Source organism: Suillus bovinus (assembly GCF_016758785.1).
Source record: "Suillus bovinus strain UH-Sbo-P2 chromosome Unknown EDB93scaffold_31, whole genome shotgun sequence".
NCBI lineage: Eukaryota > Fungi > Basidiomycota > Agaricomycetes > Boletales > Suillaceae > Suillus > Suillus bovinus.
In genome coordinates this window covers 324,291-346,792 of record NW_024542087.1, presented here as the reverse complement: position 1 = coordinate 346,792, position 22,502 = coordinate 324,291, and the positions used below count along the sequence as shown (strand labels likewise).

Below are 22,502 nucleotides of genomic sequence, written 5' to 3'. Positions count from 1 at the left end.
CAGAATACAACTGGTACAATGACTAAGAAGACCTATTCCTTGCATGAGTTTCACGCACTTGATGAGGCTATGAATGGGCCTAAACAGCCGTTCAATTGTTACAAATGTGGAAAGCCAAATCACATCACACGAAACTGCAGAACTCCGAATTCCTTTCCCTCCTCAGATAGCTCCACACCCCCTAGTTGGTTCCAAGATTTCCTAGCTCATAGAGAAGCAAAGAAAAAAGAATCAGTAATTCCCAAATGGTTCAAGGACTGGACCATATCACCAGAAGGCAAAGAGATGTTGGCTAAGTTGAAAGCCAAGGCAAACACACTTGCTGAAAAGGCATCAGAACCGCCTAAATGGTTTAAAGAATGGGAAGCATCTAGAAAAAACAAAATCTTGGAAGAACAAGAGACAGACAAGTCGGGCAGTAGATACTCGATCCTTGCAAACTTTGCGGATGTAGAAGAAGTAAATCTAAAGACAAAATCAGAACACTTCTATCTTCCTATTACGCCAAAAGGAAAGAACAAATCTGCAGATTTGAAAGCTCTTGTAGATTGTGGAGCATCCACGCTCTTTATCAACGAACGATTTGTCAAGGAGAACAGAATTCGTTGTAGAAAATTACTGCGTCCAATCCAAGTTAAAAACATTGATGGATCTCTTAACGCCTCGGGATCGATGACCCATTTCGCAGAACTAGGTCTTAAAATCGGCAACCATGAAGAAGAAAAAGTAGCATTCATGGTTACAGATCTAGGAAGCGATGATGTGATCATTGGGATCGATTGGTTGAGATACCACAATCCTGAGATTGATTGGAATGCAGGGAAGTTTTCGCTTTCACGGTGCCCGGTGAAATGTGAAACTAAGAAGGAGAAAAGACTCCGAAACAGGGCTGAGAAAAAGAAAAAGTCGGAAGAAGTCAATGACGTACCCGGCTTGTTGCCTGTTATGGCAGATCAAGATGAGGAAGAAGACGTGGCAGTTAAGAGAACGACCATGGAGGAAATAGAAGATGAAGAGAGTCCTGAAAGATTATGGATTCGATACAAAGCCTCGGTCGCCACGGAGCAGAAGGTAGCAGAAGAAGCTACTAAGAAGAAGCAGTCGGTAGAAGAAATGGTACCGGATTGGCTTCATGATTACCTGGGAGTTTTCTCAGAAGAAGAATCTAAGCGCTTCCCTGAAAGAAAGAAGTGGGATCATGCGATAGATCTTAAAGATGAGGGCGATCTTCCGCCAAATGCGAAACCTTATCCATTGTCACCCAAAGAGATGGATACACTGAAGGAATGGTTAAAAACCGAGACTGCACTAGGACGTATTAGAAATTCACAATCTCCAGTGGCAGCACCTTTCTTCTTTGTGGCCAAAAAAGATGGCAAGTTAAGACCGGTAATGGACTATAGAAAGCTCAATGAGAAGACGGTGAAAAATGCATATCCGCTACCGAGATCTCAAGATTTAATTGATGCTTTAACCGGTGCCACAATGTACTCTAAAATGGATGTACGATGGGGGTACAATAATATTCGCATGAAAGAAGGAGATGAGTGGAAGGCGGCTTTTAAAACGCCGTTTGGTCACCACGAACCGACTGTAATGTATTTTGGACTCACGAACTCGCCTGCAACTTTTCAAACGATGATGAACGAAATTCTGAGAGACCTGATAGATGGCAAAACAGTAGTCGTCTACATTGATGATATAATGGTCTTTATGAATGGAAACAGGGAGCAACACCGAAAGGTGGTACGAGAAGTCCTGAAAAGATTAAAGGAGAATGACCTGTTCTTGAAGCCTGAGAAATGTAGCTTCGAACAGTCTAAAGTCGAGTTCCTCGGGTTGATCGTGGAAGAAGGCAATGTGTCGATGGACCCTGTGAAAGTAGAAGGAGTATTGAAATGGCCTGTTCCCAAATGCGTGAAAGATATCCAAGCATTCATGGGCTTTGCCAACTTCTATCGAAGATTCATACTTGGGTTCTCAGATATAGCCAGACCAATGAATGATCTGCTAAGAAAAGATGTCAAATGGGACTGGACGGAGAAGCAACAGAAAGCTTTTGATGAACTTAAGAAATGTTTCACAGAAGCTCCCGTTCTAGTCATGCCAGATGTTGAGAAGAAAAAGAAAATAGAGACCGATGCTTCAGATTACGCAACAGGAGCGGTTCTCTCTCAACTTATGGAAGATGGATTATGGCATCCAATAGCATATTACTCTAAGTCAATGAATGATGTGGAAAGAAATTACGACATTCATGATAAGGAGTTATTAGCGATCATTAGAGCGTTGGAAGAGTGGAGGCACTATGTGCAGGGAGCACCTCACCCGGTTGAAATATGGACAGATCATAAGAACCTTGAATATTTCATGACGAGTCAAAAGTTGACCAGAAGGCAAGCTAGATGGAGTCTTTTCCTAGCGGAGTATGAATTTACACTCCAACACAAGCCTGGCGTGGTTAATGACAAAGCAGACCGTCTTTCTCGGAGATCAGACCATAGAGGGGGGGTAGAAAATGATAACTCAAATCACATTCTTTTAAAACCGGAATTCTTTACTGTAAAAGCTGCTAAAAGAGGTCAAGTTTTGGTGCATGGAGAAGAAAAATTACTCCAAAAGATACGAAAATGCACAGAACGAGAGCCTGAAGTCGCTAAAGCATTAGAAACGCTAAAAGCAGCACCGGTTCAATTGCGTAGAGGAATCGAAGAATGGAATGTGGAGGATGGATTGGTGTTATTCCGAGGATTAGTTTACGTTCCAAATAACAAAGAGATCCGCCGAGAGATATTGGAGTTGTTTCACGACTCTCCACTGGCTGGACATCCTGGACGAGCTAAGACCTTAGAATTGATTTCCAGAAACTATTGGTGGCCTTCAATGACGAAGTATGTCCACGATTACGTAGATGGTTGCGATAGGTGTAAACAAACGAAAGTGCTTCCGAGTAGACCTAACGGGGCCTTTACAGCCAAATGAAGTTCCAGAAGGACCTTGGCAGACAATCACCTGTGACCTGATAGTGGATTTGCCGAAGAGTGAAGGGTGTGATAGCATTTTTGTAGTCGTTGATCGATTTTCGAAACAAGCACACTTCATTCCCACCACCAAAGATATAGACTCGAAGGGTATTTCCGAGCTATTTCTAAAAAATGTATGGAAACATCACGGAACACCGAAAAAAGTGATTTCAGATAGAGGAACTCAGTTTATATCGAAGTTCATGGGACAAATGTCAAAAAGATTAGGAACGAAATGGTCTGCGTCGACCTCCTATCACCCCAGAACTGATGGACAGACTGAACGCGTAAACCAAGAAGTCGAACAATACTTGCACATGTTCACGTCGTACAGACAAAATGATTGGACATCTTGGCTGCCGATAGCAGAGTTTTCACATAACAATGCAGTCACAGTAACCGGTCATAGTCCGTTTAAAGTTCTCTACGGGTATAACCCAGATTTCACGATTCATCCAAACTCTATGTCCGTAATCCCCGCCGCCGATGAGAGAGTTGATCAAATGAAAGAAGCGAGAGATGATGCTGAAAATACTCTTAAAATGGTCAATGAGCGCATGAAGCGTTTCTACGACAAAGGAGTAAAAGAAGCACCTCAGTATAAGATAGGAGACAAGGTCTGGCTTGACGCAAAAAATCTCAAACAACGTCGTCCAAGTCAAAAACTGTCAGATCGTCGTCTAGGTCCCTTCGAAATACTAGAGAAGATCGGTGAAGTGAACTACAAGTTGAAATTGCCGGAAAAATATCAGATCCACCTGGTTTTCCACGTAGAATTGCTTACACCATATCACGCATCTCGATTGATTCCTCATCCTCCTCCCAACCGACCACCTCCAGAATTGATTGACGATCGGGAAGAATTTGCTGTAGAAGAAGTACTAGATAGCCGATTGTTCCGAGGAAAGCTGCAATACCTAGTGAAATGGGAAGGATACCCGAAGGAAGAGTCATCTTGGGAGCCAGAAGAGAATTTGAAGAACGCTCCAATTCCTTTAGCGGAGTTCCATAAGAAAAACCCCACGGCCGCAGCCGAAAAATACCGAAGAATCAAAGGCTCAGTACTATTTACAGAAGATTTCAAACGATGGAGAGAAAAGAATATCCGACCTTCATTCGTTCGTGATGACACTCACCTTAGAGAGGGGGTAATGTCACGAGTACCTTTAACAAACCATTATTCTTTCTTGAATCTTCCTAAGCGTCAATACACAGCGCCTAAATCAAATCCTAACCCTACACTGAAAGCGTCTATCATTCCCGAAATACCTTTAGCGCCTACAACACGTGTCTTCGATGTGACTGATGAAGAAGACGAGTTCTTTGATTGTGAAATAGATTAGATTAGATACGATAAGATAAGATATGGTCACGTGATGCTTCTTTAATATTCTATGATGTTCTATGGTACGATTCCCTTTCTCTTTTTATGATTGGCTAGTAGTTGTAACTCAGTTTCAATCTCCGTCTCAATAGTTGTATATAGGTAGCATGTCTTGGTCGATAGTTCCTTAGTTCAAACCTCTTGTATCTACAACTGTAGCAATCCAAGACGTACTTGCTCATCGTTTCTCTTGTCCGATAACCTTTGTTTGAGTCCTAGTCTCTGCCCAGCGTTAATTCGTTATTGGGTTGTGACAGAGAGTCTGAGTTAGATTTTTGGTTCTCGGTTTTACAGCTTACTACAGGTTACTGGCATTTTCATGGAGGCATATCGAAGCTCAAACAAGTTACTGGCCACTGTCATCGAGACATTCAGTGATCGATCATTGCACTCAGCGCAGATGCAATGCCTCCTGGTATCATGACTTCTGTACGCGCACTCATGCATTTCCATTATCTTGTGCAATCGCCATGCATTTACGATGAGAATATTGGCTGCATCTTGGCTGCATTGGATGAGTTCCATGTGAATAAGCATGCGATCATCACTGCTGGGGTTCGCTGTGGAAAAGGCAATACAACCATCGACAACTGGTACATACCCAAACTCGAGCTAATGCAGAACATTGTTCCTAGCATCTGTAGCTCTGGCACACATCATGGAAGTCAAAAACCCTGCAAGATCAACCAACAACAATAATTACGCTCCACAAATATGTCGTTATCTCGACCGCGCTGACAAGTGTAATAGGTTTGATCTTGCCATCGGTCTTTTGGATGGCAAGCTGAGTGTTGAGGATCTGGAAGTTGTCCGAGAGGAACATGAAGATGATGACATTGATGAAGACACGGATGTGGAGATTGTCGCCATGGAGATTCCATCCAGGGCTCAGCAACCTGATCAGCCGCGTCCTATCACAGATTATTTCATGATCACCAAAATGCTACAGCACAAAAAAGCAGGATCAATACCCATCCCACTATGCTCTTTCGTTGTTGGGCGCACTGCCCTCCATCTCACATATGATCCTTCTATTAGGAATATCAGTGTCAATGAAGTTGCCATCATGTTCAACCTACCAGACCTTCGCCCAGCTCTCACTAATTTCCTTCACCACGAGGAGACATCTGGACATCGTGTTCATGCAATCAGTGGTCCTCAAAGAGCTGGACCTGAAGCTGAACTTCCATTTGATAAGCTTCAAGTTTGGTTCAAAATATGTTTACAAGAAACGGACTTTCACAATGCCCATAAAATTGACCCAGCTCAAACATTAAACTGTGCACCACCTAGTGGGCCCTGGACTTTGGGCTGTTATGACACCGTCATTATCCAGACCAACGCAGAGCAGTCATGGCCTACTTGTGGTCTTTCAGGTGTGCTTTCTGTCTCATTGTGATATCCACTATATACTAAAAAATATGTGCTGCAGGTCACTCGGTAGCCCAACTCAGACTTCTCATACGGCCTATTGGCAAAAGTGGTACACCATGGTCTTGGGAAGATAAGTTTATCGCCTATTTGCAACGATTTGATATCTCTAGTGAACGTGATCCAACTACTCAGCTACATGTGCTGAGAAGATCGAAGTGCTCTAATGGCAGTCAGATGGGGGACATCATTCCAGTTTCTCAGCTGAGAGCACCTGTCCATCTTGTCCCCCGTTTTGGTGCAACTGCGGATACACATTTTACTGCCTATAACAGCATGGAGCATGCATCTGAGTTTTGGCTAAACTATTTTTGGGACAAAAATAGCTTTTTTGTGCTGTCAGCTGAATTCATACCTGATAAGCAACACTTTCATGCACTAAAATTATCAGTACCCACATAGAGATGGTACCTGTGTTGAAATGAGCCCTCTGTCCTCTCTTGCACACAGTCATGTCACCAGCTTTGGAACACGGAAGTACTGTAGATTATGGGATGAAGCTCTCATCACTGATGTCCGCACCCATGATTAATGATGTGCCTACACTGGACAAACTCACTGCTCTTGAACTCAATTGCTTAATCTTGCATGAACTGTCACCACGAAAAGATGATGCAGAGATTAGTTATGTGTTGTCATAGATTTTTAGTTCATTTACCTTCCAACTCCCAGATGTCACAGAGCTACAGGTCCCATTACATAAAATTCGCTATCGGGACGACAGACTTCACAGAAAGTTTGCCACTACACGCGAAAATGACCTGGCTCACCTGTATGACAAAGATGAATGCCGGTGGAACTGGCCGCTCCCGAAATCACACCATGATAATGTTGAGCAGTGGCTGCTCCCTAGTTATGGGAGTCTTGGAGATTGGCGGGAGGAGAGTGCCATGGCAGATGTGGAGTCTGGAAGTGGAGGTGATGGCGGTTCATCTTTGGAGTAAGTACCTCCCTCTGGGTCACAGCCAGAAGATGGCGACTCAAACTCAGATACACCCTCACCACTGTTCAAAGGAGTTTTTGCGATGTTCTTCAATGTTTTATGTTTTGCGCTCACCCAGAAGGTGTCAAAGATTGTACAGGAGACCAACCCAGTCCCACACCTGTGGAGTGCAGGAAACTCTACATGCCCTGTGAAAGATGAAGAAGTTTCACGAAAGCCTGACCTGGCATTATTGGATGATGTTGAAGCTCAATGGGACACAATCAAGGCAGTTTGCGAGCTGACATCACGACCATACTCAGCTATGGGCACAATAGGAAATACACTGGACAACAAGGTGTTCCTTCTCTTCAGATGATAGCCTTGGAGACAGTTCATTTTACTTGTGTCCATGACCAAAGAGTATCGCGAACTTCGAGTTCATATGTACGACCACTCAGGTGCTGTTGTAACGCCTCCAATTCACATCGAGACTCACCCAAACAATTTCTTACACATCTTTTCATGCCTTGTCTTTAGTAAACTTGAGTGCCTGGGGTATGACCCCTCGATCATCATCCTTACAAAAACACTGTGACCTGCCCAGCTTGAATGTGCATCGACTTTTCTCCACCCCAGCATAAACAGGTCACCTGCACCAGACACGATGGAGGGCGTCGTCGAGAGCATCCCCCCCTCCCACCAGATGGAAGACATATCTGAGACCATGCCCCCCCTCCCCCAGATCGGTGACGCACCTGAGAGCACCCCCAAAAGGAATCCTGTGCTCAATAATCCTCAGCTAGATGTCAATATTCCTGATGATTCTCATCCTATGCGTCAGCTAGATATCCCTGATGATCCTCTTCATCTTCCTCTTCCTGATCCCATTGGTCAAATCCTCGTCAATGATCACACATACGACATCCTTGAAGTCATATCTTCTAGTCAAGGGCTTGTTGGTCGTGGTACCATTTGTTATCTGGCATGGAGGGGTGATGAAGAATATATTGTCAAAGATCATTGGGTTCTTGGGAGTAAAGTGGATGCCTTGAACAAAGTCAAGATGCTGCAGGCGATGAAAGATGTCCATGGTGTTCCACAGTTCATTGATCACTGGCTTGTTGAGATCAAGCCTGGGGAGGTTGATCAAATGGGGCTTTATTGTTACAAGCTGTTGAACAGCCTTCAAGGTGCCATCCGCACACATGTTCATTTGGTGTTGAAGCCTTGCACACGACCATTATATATGTTCCAGACAAAGGCAGAGTTGTTGGGCGATATCATCAGAAGTAGGTATATATTCAATACCCCCTCCCTCTTTTACATTCAACTGACCCAATCTTCCAGTTCAAAAGACAGCAGTGGAAGAGAAGGGTATTCTTCATCGCGATTGTAGTCTCAATAATTCGATGATTGAAGATGACAGTAATGGATCCCATGGAACCTTGATTGATTGGGAGTTTGCCATGTTTATTGCCCAGGGTCAAAAATACGCTAGAGGTGGGACGGTGAGTTTTATACTTTCCACAGCATGTATTCATCTGCTGATATCAACAATTAGGGCACAATGCCTTTCATGTCACAGGTCGCTCCTGTTCCAGCTCTCAGAGGCTGTTGATAGCATTGCAACACCTGAATGCAGCTTGAAGTGTGCCTCGAATTCCCATGTGGTTCCAGCTCGCCTTATCATACACCACTATGAATATGATCTCAAATCAGTCTTCTACGTCTTCATATGGATCTGTATTGGATACAAGGGTCCCCTTAGTGTCAAGTCTGTCCTTGATAGAAGATACAACTGGCTGGTGCACAAATGGTCCACCATCACATTCAAGGCCTGCAACGACAAGAAGACTACGTTCTTCTACCATTCGCATACACACAAATTCGACGAGCAATTCCACCCCTATTTTAAAAACCTTGTCCCACTTGCGGTGGAATGGTATAATTTGATAAGGAACAAAGGACCGTCGAATGCAGTCACTTTCCAGGAGGTCCTTGATTTGTTAGACAAGCACCTTGCTGAACTTCTGAAGGAGCTTTCCCCTGAGCTTCTGTTCACATGAAAAATCCTCAAAGGACTCCCACTGCTTGATATTCCTGCTCCTGCTGTGGATCCTGGAGTCAATGGTGAAAAAATGAAGCAAAAGTTGTCAGACAGTGATGTAGACCCACCCGAGCCAATCACATCTCGTAACATAACATATGGGGGTCGGATCTTGACAATGGAACCTATACCACAGCCTAAACACAACAGAACTACATAATCTTACTCATATGTTATGATGGCACACAATATTAATTTACAATCTCTTTCTTATCAGTCCTACATATTTGTCAGATTAAACAACCAGCCGAGTAAATTCCCACACGCTGTTCAAGTTACTTCATCACTCCACTCGTCAGACGACGTAACACAGAGGAAAGGACGTATGTGAGTAGAGCATTTTCTCACTTGTTCTGACTCACCACCACATACGAGAACTACCTTGAAGCTGTATCCTGGATCATATCAAGTCAGATCGGATAGAAAGGCCAGGTTTAAAAGATAAGTTTTCGTGGATTATCACTTTGGGAGCTCATCACATTCTTCGGTCATGCCTGATAGCCTGAAGAAAAAGTGGACCAAGCAGAAAGCCACTGATAATTATCTCACAGGCATTAAGCCAAAGAGATTGCGAGCTCCCGACACAGACGACTCTCAACACCCTCAACATTTGGGACGTCCAGGTGCAGGGAAGGGAGGCAGAAATGCTCAGCTAGAGTGACTAGACACTATCTTGGATGCTCCAACACGGACTAGCCAGCCCAAGGGCTCTCACTCCCTCAATCTGACTTTCCCAATAAACCCTGTCACTCCTGAACCGCCCTGCAAGGGTCGTGGAAAATGTTCAAAGGTAGATTTCATTTACTGTAGGTAACTGCACTAATTATTTTACAGAAAAACCAGCCCCTCCCCCATATGACATCTCGGAGCAACCAGTTCCAAACTCCACAATTCCCAATGCCATAACTCCCAATGCCAGAATTCCCAACACCACAATTCCCAATGCCACAGTTCCCAATGCTACAATTCCCAATGCCAATATTCCCAGACCGTGGCCTAAAAAAAAGGTGAGTTTTTGGCCCTGACTTATTAATGATTATAATATCATTGCACAGACTGTTACTCCTTCCCTGAGTGTGGAGACAGTGAGCAGCCAGCCCATTTTTTTACAATGCAAAGATGGCAGACAGTTTGGATTTTCTCAGCCCATCGTACCCCCTGGCACAGAACCTGACCTCCAGGTGTTAAACAACTTGTTCGTAGCTGCAGCTAAGGCAACACGTGTGGCTTCCAATGCCTCCCAATGTCAGCTTTCTGTCAATGCTTCTAATACAGCTGGCGGTCATCTTGCCACTAGTGGTGGACCTTTACTATAGACAGCAGTCTTGAGAATGGCCTCAACTACCTCGTCAGATGCCTACTTTTACCATAGTTTGGACCCTGCCCTCTGGCAAACTGGATCCCAACTTAGGGAATCTGAAAGTTCCGACTCTAGCGAGGGTGACAGTTCCTCTGACGATGGTAGTGAAGACAAGCACATTGGTTGGGGGGCAGTTGGTGCGCGTCATAGCATGCACCCTGGTGAGTTATTGCCCTCATGGCATCTGTGATCGCACTGACGAGTTCTAGGTTTTTCTGGGGAAGAGCAACCACCCCAACCTCAGGTTGTGTCTGCTCTTCTGCCAGATTTTGAATTTCAATATTCACATGACGAAGATGACCAAGTGGCCAAGAAAATGTTGGCAGTCAATGGCAACTCAAGCGATAGTAGTTCATCAATGGACAACAGGAATTCTCCCAAGGTATTAGCCCCTCTGTTAATTGGATCTCACTAATATTTTCCCTTTGAAGCCCAAAGATGTCTTAAAACTTCACTACAAGAAGAATGGCCATCCCCGGATGCCTGATCCTGAACTCTTAGACCTTCTCCAAAGTGCTGAGACAAACACTGGCAAGTCCAAGGCGAACACGCAGGTAGTTAAAGGCACAGTAAAATCTAAGGAGGTTGAAGGGCCTAATGCTACCCAACTGGATTGGTATGGTCCCCACTGGAGAAGCTTCCTTGAGGACACCAAGGGAGGATGCCATGTGCAGCAAGCATTAGAAAACCCCTTCCCAAAGCTCATTGACGATCTGCCAGTCTCTATCACGGAATCTCTTTCAGTGTTGCTAATACAATGGCTCAAAAATGGCAGACAAGTTGAAGCTGGTATGTTGTTCTTTCCCTCAAGATATCATACTAATCCAGGACATCTACCAGATGTGTGGCCTGCTCACAAGCCCGACATGGCGAGGCTGGTGCGTATCTCTCTTGTCGTGTGCTTCATCCCTTATGTCGTTTCTAGTTATATGATGATTTAGCAACATGGTGTTCTGACCTCAAGAAGATTGCTATTGCCATCACACCTTCTGTGTATAATCTTGTCCCCCCGGCCACCATTCCCATCTAGGAGCACACAGCTTGGGTTAAAAATGCCACTACTGATTTGCTGGATGATTCCATGTTTCTTTGTGACGAAGTGGATGAATTTGGAAAAACCAAGAACTTTGCTCACCCTGGACTTCGCAAGGCCGCCATACTTTTCCTGTATACTGGGTCCTATCATATTGCTCACAGGCAGCCTGATATATTTCGGAAGGAGATACCATTGACCTGCTTAGCTCTCATCTGCACAACAATATTTTCTTGGTACCGGCGCACTACTGATTTGCTGATACTTTTTTTTCAGTTCAATTGTGTCTTCGATGGTCTTGTTAAGAATGGAAACGGAAAATCTTTTCTGAAGTTCACTGCTAAGGAGTACAAGCCCATTTATAAAGCAATGCTGAAGCTTCTTGAAGATGTCATGAGTAGGCAAAAGCACGGGTATGGATAACCCACACGGGTAATGGGTAAGGGTACTGGCGGGTACAGGTGCGGGTTAGGATTACCTGACCCGCGCTCTAAGCTGGACCCGTGCCATACCCGTGCCTTTGTTGATAGCCTAGTGCAAATGAAGTTCGGAGGTATTGTATATGTCAAACTCTAATGTACAATCGGGAAAAGTCAACATAAGTCATGAGAACAATTGCAAAACTTGAATTCACCAAACTCTCGCTGTCACCATGCACAAGTCTAACACTGCTAAATGAGTACCCAAAATCTCTGCCAGAGCCAAAGCTGCACTGGAAGCCACAACATCCAAGAAATGAAAAACTACTTCAAATGGACTCGGAGATAGCACAAAGACACAACCGAAGAAGGTAAAAACCAACCCACCTGCTGGAAGCACTCTCACCAGCGAGGAGATGGCACACAAGAAGCTCGCAACACCTTCTAAAGATAGCTCCACATCAAGGTTCTCATCACATTGTGCTTCTGTCATGAGTGAAGTCTGAGCATTACATGCAATAATGTATCCAATAATGACACAATGGTCAACAAGTTGAGTGATCTACTGGAGGACTTCCCAGGAGAAACAAATAGGACATGATGTTTCCTTCATATCGTCAATCTCATTGCCAAAACATTGATCCAACAGTTTGATGTACCTAGAGTGAAAGCAAACACCATGATGGATGAAGCAGAACAGCAACTTCAAGATCGCGCAAAGGATATTGATATTGATGAATTGGGACCGAATGAGACAGATGACAAGGAGAACGACAATATCAAGGGATGGGTTGATGAGATGGCGCAACTGTCAGCGTGCGAACGCCAGGCTGTGCAAAATAGTGTTGGACCTATACGATTTGTCCTTGTAAAGGTTGAAGTAATTTCCCACTTGTAACAAAACAAAGTACTCACCTTTGTTGTAGCTACGTAAACTAGCCTTCAAGATCATCCACTCGACAACCAAACTTCTTCCAGCGTGGTATGATGTTCTCAAGAAGTGCAAACTCAGTCAGTGCATCATGCCATGTGACGTTGCGACCCGATGGAACTCAACTTTTGATATGCTCACCTTTGCCCTTAAGTATCACGAAGCTATTGATATGATTTGTGCCGACAAGAACATGGATCTTTGGGATTACAAGCTGAGTGAGAAGGAATGGGAGCTTGCACAACAATTGTGCGATGTTCTAAAGGTAAGTTCTCCATTCTCACATTGAAGTTCAGTGCTAACAGAACATAATACTAGATACTCAAGGATGCAACGCTCTTTTTCTCTCGATCGACACCGAATCTCGCAACCGTCATTCCTGCAATGGACATGATTGACAGAAAACTCACAACAGATTCTATCACATGCGCTTATGAGCCGGCTATTCAAGCGTCACTCGCACTGGTGAAGAACACACTGAACCGCTACTACAGTATGACCGACTGGTCAGAAGTTTATCAGATTTCGATGGGTAAGTTTTCTGTCATACTTTACCAGTGTACTTTACTGACGCTGACACCGCTTCCAGTACTGCACCCTCGACACAAACTATCATATTTCAAGGAGGCCGGATGGGGAGCTGAATGGATTCAAGCCGCAGAGAGTATCGTTCGCAATGAGTTCGAGCGCTCTTACACAACCACTACTAACAACACCAACTCGTATGATGCTGTGGATGAGGACGAAGTCCAGGAAACATCAGTGATATGTATTGTCTTGTCTAACTTTACTGTTTTCTCACCATTGTTTTAACCAGCGAAAATCTCATAACATCTTTGATGAACTTCCAGTGTTAGCAGCACCCAAGCAGTCAGAGCTCCGTGATGAGCTCGATTCATACCTCAGCACAGATCCAGCATATGTTGCTGACATCTTAGCTTGGTGGACTGAACGGAAGGCAATGTATCCTCGACTCTCCCGAATGGCCTTAGATTATCTGTCAATTCCTGGTGAGTTTTTCATCAGCCTCGCGTCTGTCGGCAACTCATCTTGCTCGTTATATGTAGCAACATCAGTTGATGTAGAGCGAATTTTTAGCTGCGGCCGCCTCTTGTTATCTCATGTCTGCAGTCGCCTATCTGCCCAGTCTGTCTGCGCATTGCTTTGCTTAGGTTCCTGGAGTCTTTTAGGGTTGGTTAAAGACCAAGATGTTATGGCTGTTGCTGTGATGCCCGAGGTAGTTGGTGAAGAGAATGAGCTTGACGATGGATGGGATTCAATTTGATTGTAGTTCTTATTATGAGCTGTTTACATGTATATACTTAGTACCCATAGTACACCTGAATACCCATGGACCCATACCCAAATCCATACCCAACAACACAGGTCTAGTTCCACACAGGTATGGGTGCGGGTACAGCACAAAATACCTGTGGGTTACCCATGCTATTGCCTAGTCATGAGAGACCCCTACCATGGTCCAAGGCTGGTGCAACAGCTTCGTGCATGGGCCGAAGCTGGATGGTGAGTCGACCCTTTTTACAATGTTCGGCACTGACAAATTTCATAAGGACGGAGTCCTGTAAGCTCAATGGCATTGACCCACCGAAGTGCTGCCACCTGTGCATCCAGCTTGATTGAGTGCCATAGTCACTGCGCATACTATCCTCGTATATCATTTTTCTATTTTTGTTTACTGTCACATAGTCATGTGATTCAATCTATTGTTGATCATACGCTATTCTTAGATTGGAGGTACAATAAGTGTGATTTCTGCACAGGTTTGTGAGTCTCTGTACAGAGAAAAATGATGCTATTGGGTATGTGCTGGGTGGGTCTGTGAGTGTATGTACAGATGTACACAAACAAAGGTGCTACTGTGGTGAGCTAGCTAGTAGGGACTAAGCTGTGTGTCTGGTGTGCTGTGTAGGTCTGTGTAGGTCTGTCCAGATTGTGGGAATTTACTGATGCACCGGCGGATTATGATTCACGTCTCTTCAAAATCTCTGCGAGATGCCATACTCATCAGGACACGAAAGCCATCATGTGGAACAACAAATACATTGAACTCGGGACTTTCACATCGCACTACTCACATTTTTCCCTTGATATTTGCATGTACTACTATCATACCAGCAATTTGATCTACATCAGAAGGATTTTGATGTTCTGATTCCATGTTCCAAGGTCGTTAAACATGATTTTACATTACAGGATGAAGTGCACCCCCAGATGGAGGATGCTACATGTAATTTGAATACTGGCAAGCATATTCATCTTTCTCATCCTATATTCTTTCAGACCTTTCTAACAGTCCATTCGTGAAATTTGTGCGTGCACGTGATTTAATTAAGTTGACCACCATACATAAAATCAATGATTTGGGAAAGGCCACAGTAGTGGTATGGGTGCAAACAATATATTTATCAAAAAAGAAATACCCAAAAAGCATGACAAACATTACACTCCACGAGCCTCGAGACAACTGCGGAAGAGCTTCTGGAACTGAGAGGCATGATCAGAGTCCATGAGTGTGTTGTGCTCCCCAGACACGTCAATAAATGTTGGGTCGGTGCGACTGAAATCAGCCCATGGCTTGAGCTCCTTAAGCCAGTTAACCTTGTCATCTGGGCCACGAGGCGGGATGGCATAGAAAACATCGATGGCCGCTAGAAAGACATGAGCAAACTCTACTTAAGTCCAGGAATGTATGAGTTACGAGCTGTGCCCATTGGGGTGTACCCATTGCCACAGCGCAAGAGAGACATGGAGACTTTGATCCAGTGCTCAAGAGTTTCAGGTGTCAGCTGGAGCTCAGCGAGATGTTCAGCTTCCACACAATCTCAAGCCTCTCCTTCTGTGTGAGTGGTTTAAATGAGGGCACCATACTTTCAGAATCATGATTCAACAGAAGGCCGAGGAAGAATGCAACATTGAGCGTACACATGAGGTTGATATCATACATGTGCTGAGCAAGATAAGGTGGAACATTGATGAGACTGAGAAACTTGACTTCTTTGCCCATGGCCTCCAGACGCTTGACCACCTCAAATGCCATCAAACCACCGTAGCAGTAGCCAGCAATGGCATATGGTCCTGCTGGCTGGACCCTCCTGATACCTGCAGTATACGAGGAAACCATCTCATCCATGGACGTGAAAAAGGGCTGACCAGGCTCAAAACCACGAGCACAAAGTCCATAGAACAGGTGCTCATTCTGAAAATACTTTGCAAGACTAAGGAAAACAAGAACTTCTCCAACTCCAGGGTGTACAAAAAAGAGAGGTGTTTTGTCTCTGGTCACTTGGAGGGGAACAGCAGCATCATATTCATCAGCTGGTCTGTCTTTGGAGAGCAAGGAATCAACATAATTGGCCAGGCTCGAGACATCGGGGTGCTTCAAGATTTGTATGGTGGGGATTTCAGGCAGGCCAAAGTATGCCTCCCCCTCACGCTTAAGCCTGCAGATTATCTACGTCAATGAAGGTCATCTTTACGGTAGTAAATTAGTTATTTACCTGAGAACACCAATAGATGTACCACCAAATTCAAAGAAGTTATCATTCACTGAAACGTCATTGTCCACGAGGTTCAGGATACCTGCATACATCTTGGCAAGAGCCTTTTCCGTTTTTGTGGAGGGGGCTATGAAGGAAGCGCCACGTGCCTTGCTAAGAAGTTCATCAGCATGGGTGATATGCTTTGCTAGTCCACCTTTCTGAAGGAGAATGAGGAGGCAAGACCAAGAGAGTTTCCCCAGAGTTGTCTTTTCCATCTGCTTCACAGGGATGGGAATGATCAATTGAGGTGGCTGGGTGATCATCTTGACAGATATATCATGTAAAGCACGGTGCATGGTGAAAAGTTTCATGGGGGCGTCAGCTTCATTGAGGTCAAAAGATGGCGAGTAGAAGATGACGAATCCTTCGGTTTCCTGGCCAGGAATATGGTATGGAGCAGCAGCGAGGAAAGAGTGCATGACACCTTCCAAAGTCTGCAGATGGGTTTCAAACTCGGATATACCATATGTGACACCATGGATAATAACAGTGTCCTTCATGCGACCAATAAGGCGCATGATGCCACTTTCGATGATGCCTGCATCACCAGTGCGGTACCAGCCACCCTTGATAAAGCTGGAGGACATAGCATCAGGGTTTTTGTAGTAGCATACAAAAACCATTGGTCCACGAACCTGAAGCTCACTGCTCTCACCATCTGGGCGCAGAGTGGTGCCATCAATAGGGTCAATGATGTGCATCTCGCAACCATTAACAGGACATTCAAGATCAAGGAACTCACGAGTGGGTTTGGTTGTAAAAATATTGACTGGATCAAAGATACATCCACCGCTGCAAGACTGGTCACTTTAGATGTATTGATGTTGTATAAATATTCCTACCAAGTTTCTGTCATTCCAAATCCAGCAGAGACTATGAAAAAAACTGCAGAGGGGTTCTTGCTAAGCTTTTTCATGGTAGCAGCGAAGGCTTTTGCTGTCTTCAAAACCACTGCTTCACCTCCACTAATAATCCGCTTGATGGAGGATAGGTCAAAAGATCCAAAAAGATCGGTACACTTTTCAAGATCGTGAGTGAGCTTGGCCAGCAGGAAGTTTGGTGCAAAAGCTAGACCAATGGACTGAAAAAATAGTGTGATGAATTGATAAGTAGGAGCCATGGCTAAATTGGAACATACATTTTTGTCGATCAGACAAAGCATGCAAACGGAATCAGACAAAATAACAGATGCATGTACATGGACTTGCGAAACACCATATAGGAGAGGTGTGATGTGCGTTTCCACAGACCCTGTGACGTGATCAAATCCTACCCCTGATGGCCACAGTTAATTCTTGAAGAAAGCTCTAACGATGGTGTTACGACTTGGATGGTATCTGTTGACGACGCTCAAACAGAGCTTGTGTCGTCAACGGTCTGTGGACGTCCTTGGGCTAGCCCAAGGTTAGGGGTCGTACTTGGCGTGTCTTCGGCAGGTACGATTTGACGCCTATGTCCAAATTGGGTAGCTTATGTCACGCGGGTGCGAGACGATAAGCTATATCGGCCTAGGCTTACGACACCCGAAGGTTAATCGTAAGGATCGTCGTTAATTAGAAGGACAGAAGTCCGACTAGTTAACAGGGGCTTTGCTCGTCGACGAAGTCGATGAGTAAAGGTCGAGACTATAGGCTTATCCGCGATGAGCAGATAAGAAGATAGAATATAGACTGCTGGCGAGGCAGAAAGGATCACTCTGGTGAGAGTAGGAGGTCAAGAACCAAGTAGATTCAAGTTAGGGAATATGGTACATGGTAGCGAGTTTATATAGAGGACAGGGGACGTATTAGTGGATGATAACTCGTACTACCGGGAGAGGCAATCGGTAAAGGGTAAGACCATAATAGGAAGGCACGTTCGATCTAGGTAGAACGTGCTGGATAAGAAAGTGAGTCAAAGATCAGAATGAGAAGTGAAACACGCGGAGGCACGATCGTGCAACTGCGGATCTAAGTATAAGTTGCATGTGCGACTGCGCACCGAGTCAGAGATCAAGAAAGGAAAATAGGGCAAAGGGGATGCGTCATGCATCGTGTCATAGGTTACCGTCCAGACGGTAAGGGCAAGGGGACTGTCCGCAGGATCAGTCAGGTGGTGAAGCGGAGCATGGGTATGCTTCGTCAGCGAAAGGATCCGGCCAAATGTACTGGCTTTGCTGAAGCGACAGGTAGAGGGCGAAAGGGAAATGCGAGAATGACGAGGATGACAAGGGTAAGGTCGGGGTAAGGGTATGATGCGAGGGCTGATACGAGGAGGATCAGGAGAAAAATAGTAGGGGCCCAAGCGTCTAGATGTTCTTGTAACAGATGGTAGCCTTACAGTTCAAGACTCGAGACTCAGAAGGCGGGCCAAAGCATAGCTCCTTGGTATGGCAAGCAGCAATAATGGTACGGTGCGTGTGCACAACCGCCTTTGAGAACCCGGTTGAGCCCAAATTCAGGAAGAGCATTGCGTGGTCATCGGGCTTAGGTTCGGATGCAACCCAGTCAGGTGGGACAGTAAACGTCTCTGCAGAGGCCTTCAAATCAGAGAACAAGTGAACTCCTAGACCATCAATGGAGCTGATCTGTTCAGCACCAAGTTTGTTGGTGAGCCAAATTGCAGATTCAAACAGGTTCTTGATGTGAGTGACATGTGCCTCCTTGTGTGCCTGTTGTGCACTGAGTACGGGCTGTAAACAGGGGATATATCCAGCCATGAGATATGCCCAAATGGCAGCCATATTTTCTTCGTGTTCGGTAAGGTATACAACGATAATCGATCCCATAGGCTTGCCCCACTCGAGCATTGCGCGCCCAACGTTGTGAACATATTGGTTGAATGCACTGAAAGTCTTTGTCTGAATGGAGGAGTCATGTGCAGAGGAGGTTATGAAAGAAAGTTTGTGTGACGGATAGCACTCAGCAGCTTGAGCAATAATGTCACGAACTGTATTGAAATCAGGTTCTGCCATTGTGAGGTATTGGAATGGCTAATTGCAAAAGTTATACAACATGTTGACGGCGAGCATCAGACTTTATATGCTTCATCATTTGGCATCAAAGATCATGCTTGTGCCCTGGCACGAGTTTAGCAGCACAACACTTTGAGTGGTAAGTCTTCAACTTACACTACCAGCCGCGTCACCAACTTCAAATTGTGCAGTGGCCAAAAATCATTGGCCTCTCCACACCACATTCCATACTATGATGTGGAGGAATCTACCGATTCATCTCATGAGTTCAGGAAAGGGATGGATGGATGGCAACTAATTGGCAAATCATTTGTCATAAGTTGAGATCCGAAATGGATCAAATTCAGGCATGCTTCAATATGAGAATTGGAAAGTTGCATCACATTTCTGGTTTATTGGTCTTGCTACCAGGTTCAAACAGCCTTCGAGGATGATCTCATTCTAGTAAAAACTTCACTCGGGCCTCTGAAGCGTCAATGTCTTCCAGTCGCCTGCTTCCAGTGCGGGATGTGCCTCATGACCAACTCAGGTCAGTCGCGAGATGCTGATGCACAAGTGTACTTCATTTTCGTCAATGAGCTAATCATATATAAGAATTAGCACACCTAGGAAAAGCTCAAAAGGTGGGGGAATGCCACGAACATGGCCATGTTGGCAGTATCGACGAATGATACCACAATAGTAATTGTGGCGGCACTTTTGAATGTCACAAGTGTGCCAATGCATTCATTGCCAATAATATCACTGGTGAATTATACTCACTTTACCTCACTTTAAAAATTGGGTAGTTCGTTAGAGAAAGCCAAGCAACCTCAGGCTCGTTCATCTACACTTTTGTGGGGGACGAGTGACCTAGAAACAAGATGGATGTAGTATCTGAACCTATATTTGTGAAGTGAGATGAGCGTGTTGAAAGGTGGCACTATAGTAATCAGTTCATATCGCATGTCAAAGCTTAATGTTGAGCTATTGAAAATAGTTCATTCACTTGAAACTGTAAATCTTCTCACGGGGATTTCTGTTGATTGTCTACATAGTACGTGTCCTAAAAGTCTAAGGTGAGAATGATCGTCAAGAACAACGACCTCAGCCCCGACGCCTTACTCTCAGTCCAGATATTCCAATCCCGCTGCCAGGCGATATTTATATCATTCATGCTGTCCGATTTCAGTATCTTGGATACCCGCCAGAAAATATCACTTTCAGTTTCGACCCAGTCGAGTCACTGCGGAACCAGTATCTTCCTTCGTTTATAAAGGGCTGTCTACGGGGGACTAGGCTTCGAAATTCAGTGCTTTCTCAGTGTCTCGTCCATCCAGTTTGAAATCAGTACTTTCCATACTGAAAAATTTTCACTTCTGGTGTTTAAATACGCAATGGTCTGATGCATTCGCATCAGCAGATACAACTTCGAGCACTTCTCCGAGTATCAAATTCTTTCTAACAGAAAAGTGGTAAGATATATGGCCTCATTCAAAGTTCAACAAGCTGAAATAACCACCACCTTTTCTGCATCGCACTCAACTTCAAATCCTGCGCATCCAATCACCGAGGTTTTGTTTTCATCATCGTAGCTTGTATAGCCCTCGTCTTCGTCCTCCTTGGTATCTTCATCATGGTCATTGGTAATGGCCTCGTGTTCGTCAGTCTTACTGTCGTCGTCCTTTTCGTCTTCGTAGTGACTTGCATCGCCTTGATCTTCATCAGTCTTTGGGTCGTCTTCTTTTTCGTCTTCAAAGTGGGTTGGATCGCCCTCGCCTTCGTCAGTTTTTGGGTCGTCCTCCTTTTCATCTTCGAAGTGAGTTTCATCGCCTTCTTCGTCAGTCTTTGTATCACCGTCCTTTTCGTCTTCATAGTGAGTTGAATCGGCTTCTTCGTCAGTCTTTGGGTCATCTTTTTCGTCTTCATAGCGACTCAACTCTTTTTCATCAGTCTTCATGTCATCCTCCTTTGTGTCTTCGTGGTCAGTTGGACCGCCCTCGTCTTCATCAGTCTTTGCATCGTCCTCCTCATCAGCTAATCCTTCTACCTCCTCCTCCTCCTCTTCATCCACAGAATCCTCAGGCTTCAAGACCAAGTCGACACAGCACTTATAATTCAACTGACGGAGACGCAACTCCTTCATAAGCCAATTACGAGTCAACGACGCGCACATGGGATCATAAAAATCAGCGGGATCAACGAACCTCTTGACCTCGTTCTCGAAGGTGAGAATGAAATCTTGGGTGATGCCATAAGCGTAATGTTGTTCACGGTTTCCTCTAGGGTGCACTCGATATCGATTTGAGACTCCCGGGTGGGCGAGGAAATTTGCGGTATTGAGGTAAGGTTCAGTACGCTATGTAACGCTGAAGAATGTTGTTGTAGGTTCGAGCCCGGAACTTGAGACGGTCAATGCTAGATTGGGCGTAAAAGCTTTGAAATCGCGATCGCTTCTTCAGAGGCCAGAGCGCTGCGCAATCCTTCCAGGAATCGGTTGTTTCCGGTGGCATGCACTCCAGCTGTCTACTGCTTCACGACCTGCAGGAACGTTTTGAATCAACTTCTATGACTCGCAAAGATCTGAGTTGATCACGGGCCTCTTTTGCAGACATTCGGAGGTTGGTGGGTCTAGCCCTAGGCGCTCGATTTTCATCCTCCCAATAAGCTAGGCTAAACCTTATTACAACCTCTGTGCAGCCGTCTTAGTGAATGATGAACTCGACACCATCATACTCCATCCAGTCGTCCATGATGAACAACCAACCAGTTCAAGAAGTCAGAGCAGACTCGGAGATGGCACGCATCTGCATCAGGATAGGAAACGGCAGCTAATGCGCCTGTATCCATATCAAGTATGGTCATACCCTCTGATCTCGAGGCGCGCGTAGAGTCTAGTTGTCTGGTCTTCAATAAATTGGCAAACAAACAGTACGTCACGTCCCTTGCCCTTGAATCTTTGGCTAATTCTTTTCGAGATTCCTCGAGGCCGCCGCCTGCTCTCATATCTACAACACGTTCACAACGAGCTCACCTCGTGGTGTGACGCATCAATTCACCTAGCATCGTGTACAAATGGGTGGGAACCTGTGCTCGCCAGTATCTCAAGGCGATACGGAGTAAGTGTCTTTGCCATTTGACTTTGGCGCCAGTATTGGCCAAACCTGTCGCTCGCTCACCAAGCGTGCCTTACTGTCCGTTAATATACATACGAGATGGTTCCAGAATTCATCTGATTTCGTCCCTTCATATTTCCGTCGCATTGCAAATTCTCAGTGCCGATCGATTTATTCCAATCACCACGAGGCGTGCTAGCAACATTAACGCCCAACTACCTATCGTGTCAACAGCCGAATGTAGATCATACAATAACTTGTTTATTGCTACTTTATGTGCA

At 45.0% G+C, this 22,502-nt stretch overlaps 6 protein-coding genes across 6 annotated transcripts; 4 read left to right on the top strand and 2 right to left on the bottom strand.

Moving 5' to 3' along the window:
* Positions 1-5,065: 5,065 nt before the first annotated feature.
* On the top strand, positions 5,066-6,240 carry EDB93DRAFT_1250894 (uncharacterized protein; the record flags this gene model as incomplete). The annotated part of the gene is made up of 2 exons (XM_041453085.1): positions 5,066-5,783; positions 5,840-6,240. The coding sequence occupies 2 exons, from the start codon at positions 5,066-5,068 to the stop codon at positions 6,238-6,240; spliced, it is 1,119 nt and encodes a 372-aa protein (XP_041307343.1).
* A 50-nt stretch (positions 6,241-6,290) lies between these two features.
* Positions 6,291-7,139, top strand: EDB93DRAFT_1250893 (uncharacterized protein; the record flags this gene model as incomplete). The annotated part of the gene is made up of 3 exons (XM_041453084.1): positions 6,291-6,462; positions 6,511-6,756; positions 6,808-7,139. The coding sequence occupies 3 exons, from the start codon at positions 6,291-6,293 to the stop codon at positions 7,137-7,139; spliced, it is 750 nt and encodes a 249-aa protein (XP_041307342.1).
* A 288-nt stretch (positions 7,140-7,427) lies between these two features.
* Positions 7,428-8,829, top strand: EDB93DRAFT_1250892 (uncharacterized protein; the record flags this gene model as incomplete). The annotated part of the gene is made up of 4 exons (XM_041453083.1): positions 7,428-8,052; positions 8,111-8,271; positions 8,325-8,376; positions 8,441-8,829. 4 exons carry the CDS (start codon positions 7,428-7,430, stop codon positions 8,827-8,829), a joined length of 1,227 nt encoding a protein of 408 aa, XP_041307341.1.
* A 531-nt stretch (positions 8,830-9,360) lies between these two features.
* EDB93DRAFT_1250891 (uncharacterized protein) lies at positions 9,361-11,260 on the top strand (the record flags this gene model as incomplete). The annotated part of the gene is made up of 9 exons (XM_041453082.1): positions 9,361-9,493; positions 9,536-9,643; positions 9,705-9,877; positions 9,926-10,169; positions 10,224-10,391; positions 10,440-10,612; positions 10,662-11,019; positions 11,071-11,108; positions 11,156-11,260. The coding sequence occupies 9 exons, from the start codon at positions 9,361-9,363 to the stop codon at positions 11,258-11,260; spliced, it is 1,500 nt and encodes a 499-aa protein (XP_041307340.1).
* A 3,813-nt stretch (positions 11,261-15,073) lies between these two features.
* On the bottom strand, positions 15,074-19,388 carry EDB93DRAFT_1285338 (atromentin synthetase; the record flags this gene model as incomplete). Its single annotated transcript, XM_041454501.1, has 7 exons — positions 18,493-19,388; positions 17,312-17,448; positions 17,016-17,254; positions 16,132-16,965; positions 15,453-16,074; positions 15,333-15,426; positions 15,074-15,282 (listed from the first exon to the last, which is right to left on the bottom strand). The coding sequence occupies exons 1-7, from the start codon at positions 19,124-19,126 to the stop codon at positions 15,074-15,076; spliced, it is 2,769 nt and encodes a 922-aa protein (XP_041307339.1). The 5' UTR covers positions 19,127-19,388.
* Positions 19,389-20,606: 1,218 nt separating this feature from the next.
* EDB93DRAFT_1104362 (uncharacterized protein) lies at positions 20,607-21,281 on the bottom strand (the record flags this gene model as incomplete). Its single annotated transcript, XM_041447407.1, has 1 exon — positions 20,607-21,281. The coding sequence occupies one exon, from the start codon at positions 21,279-21,281 to the stop codon at positions 20,607-20,609; it is 675 nt and encodes a 224-aa protein (XP_041307338.1).
* Between the last annotated feature and the right edge of the window lie 1,221 nt (positions 21,282-22,502).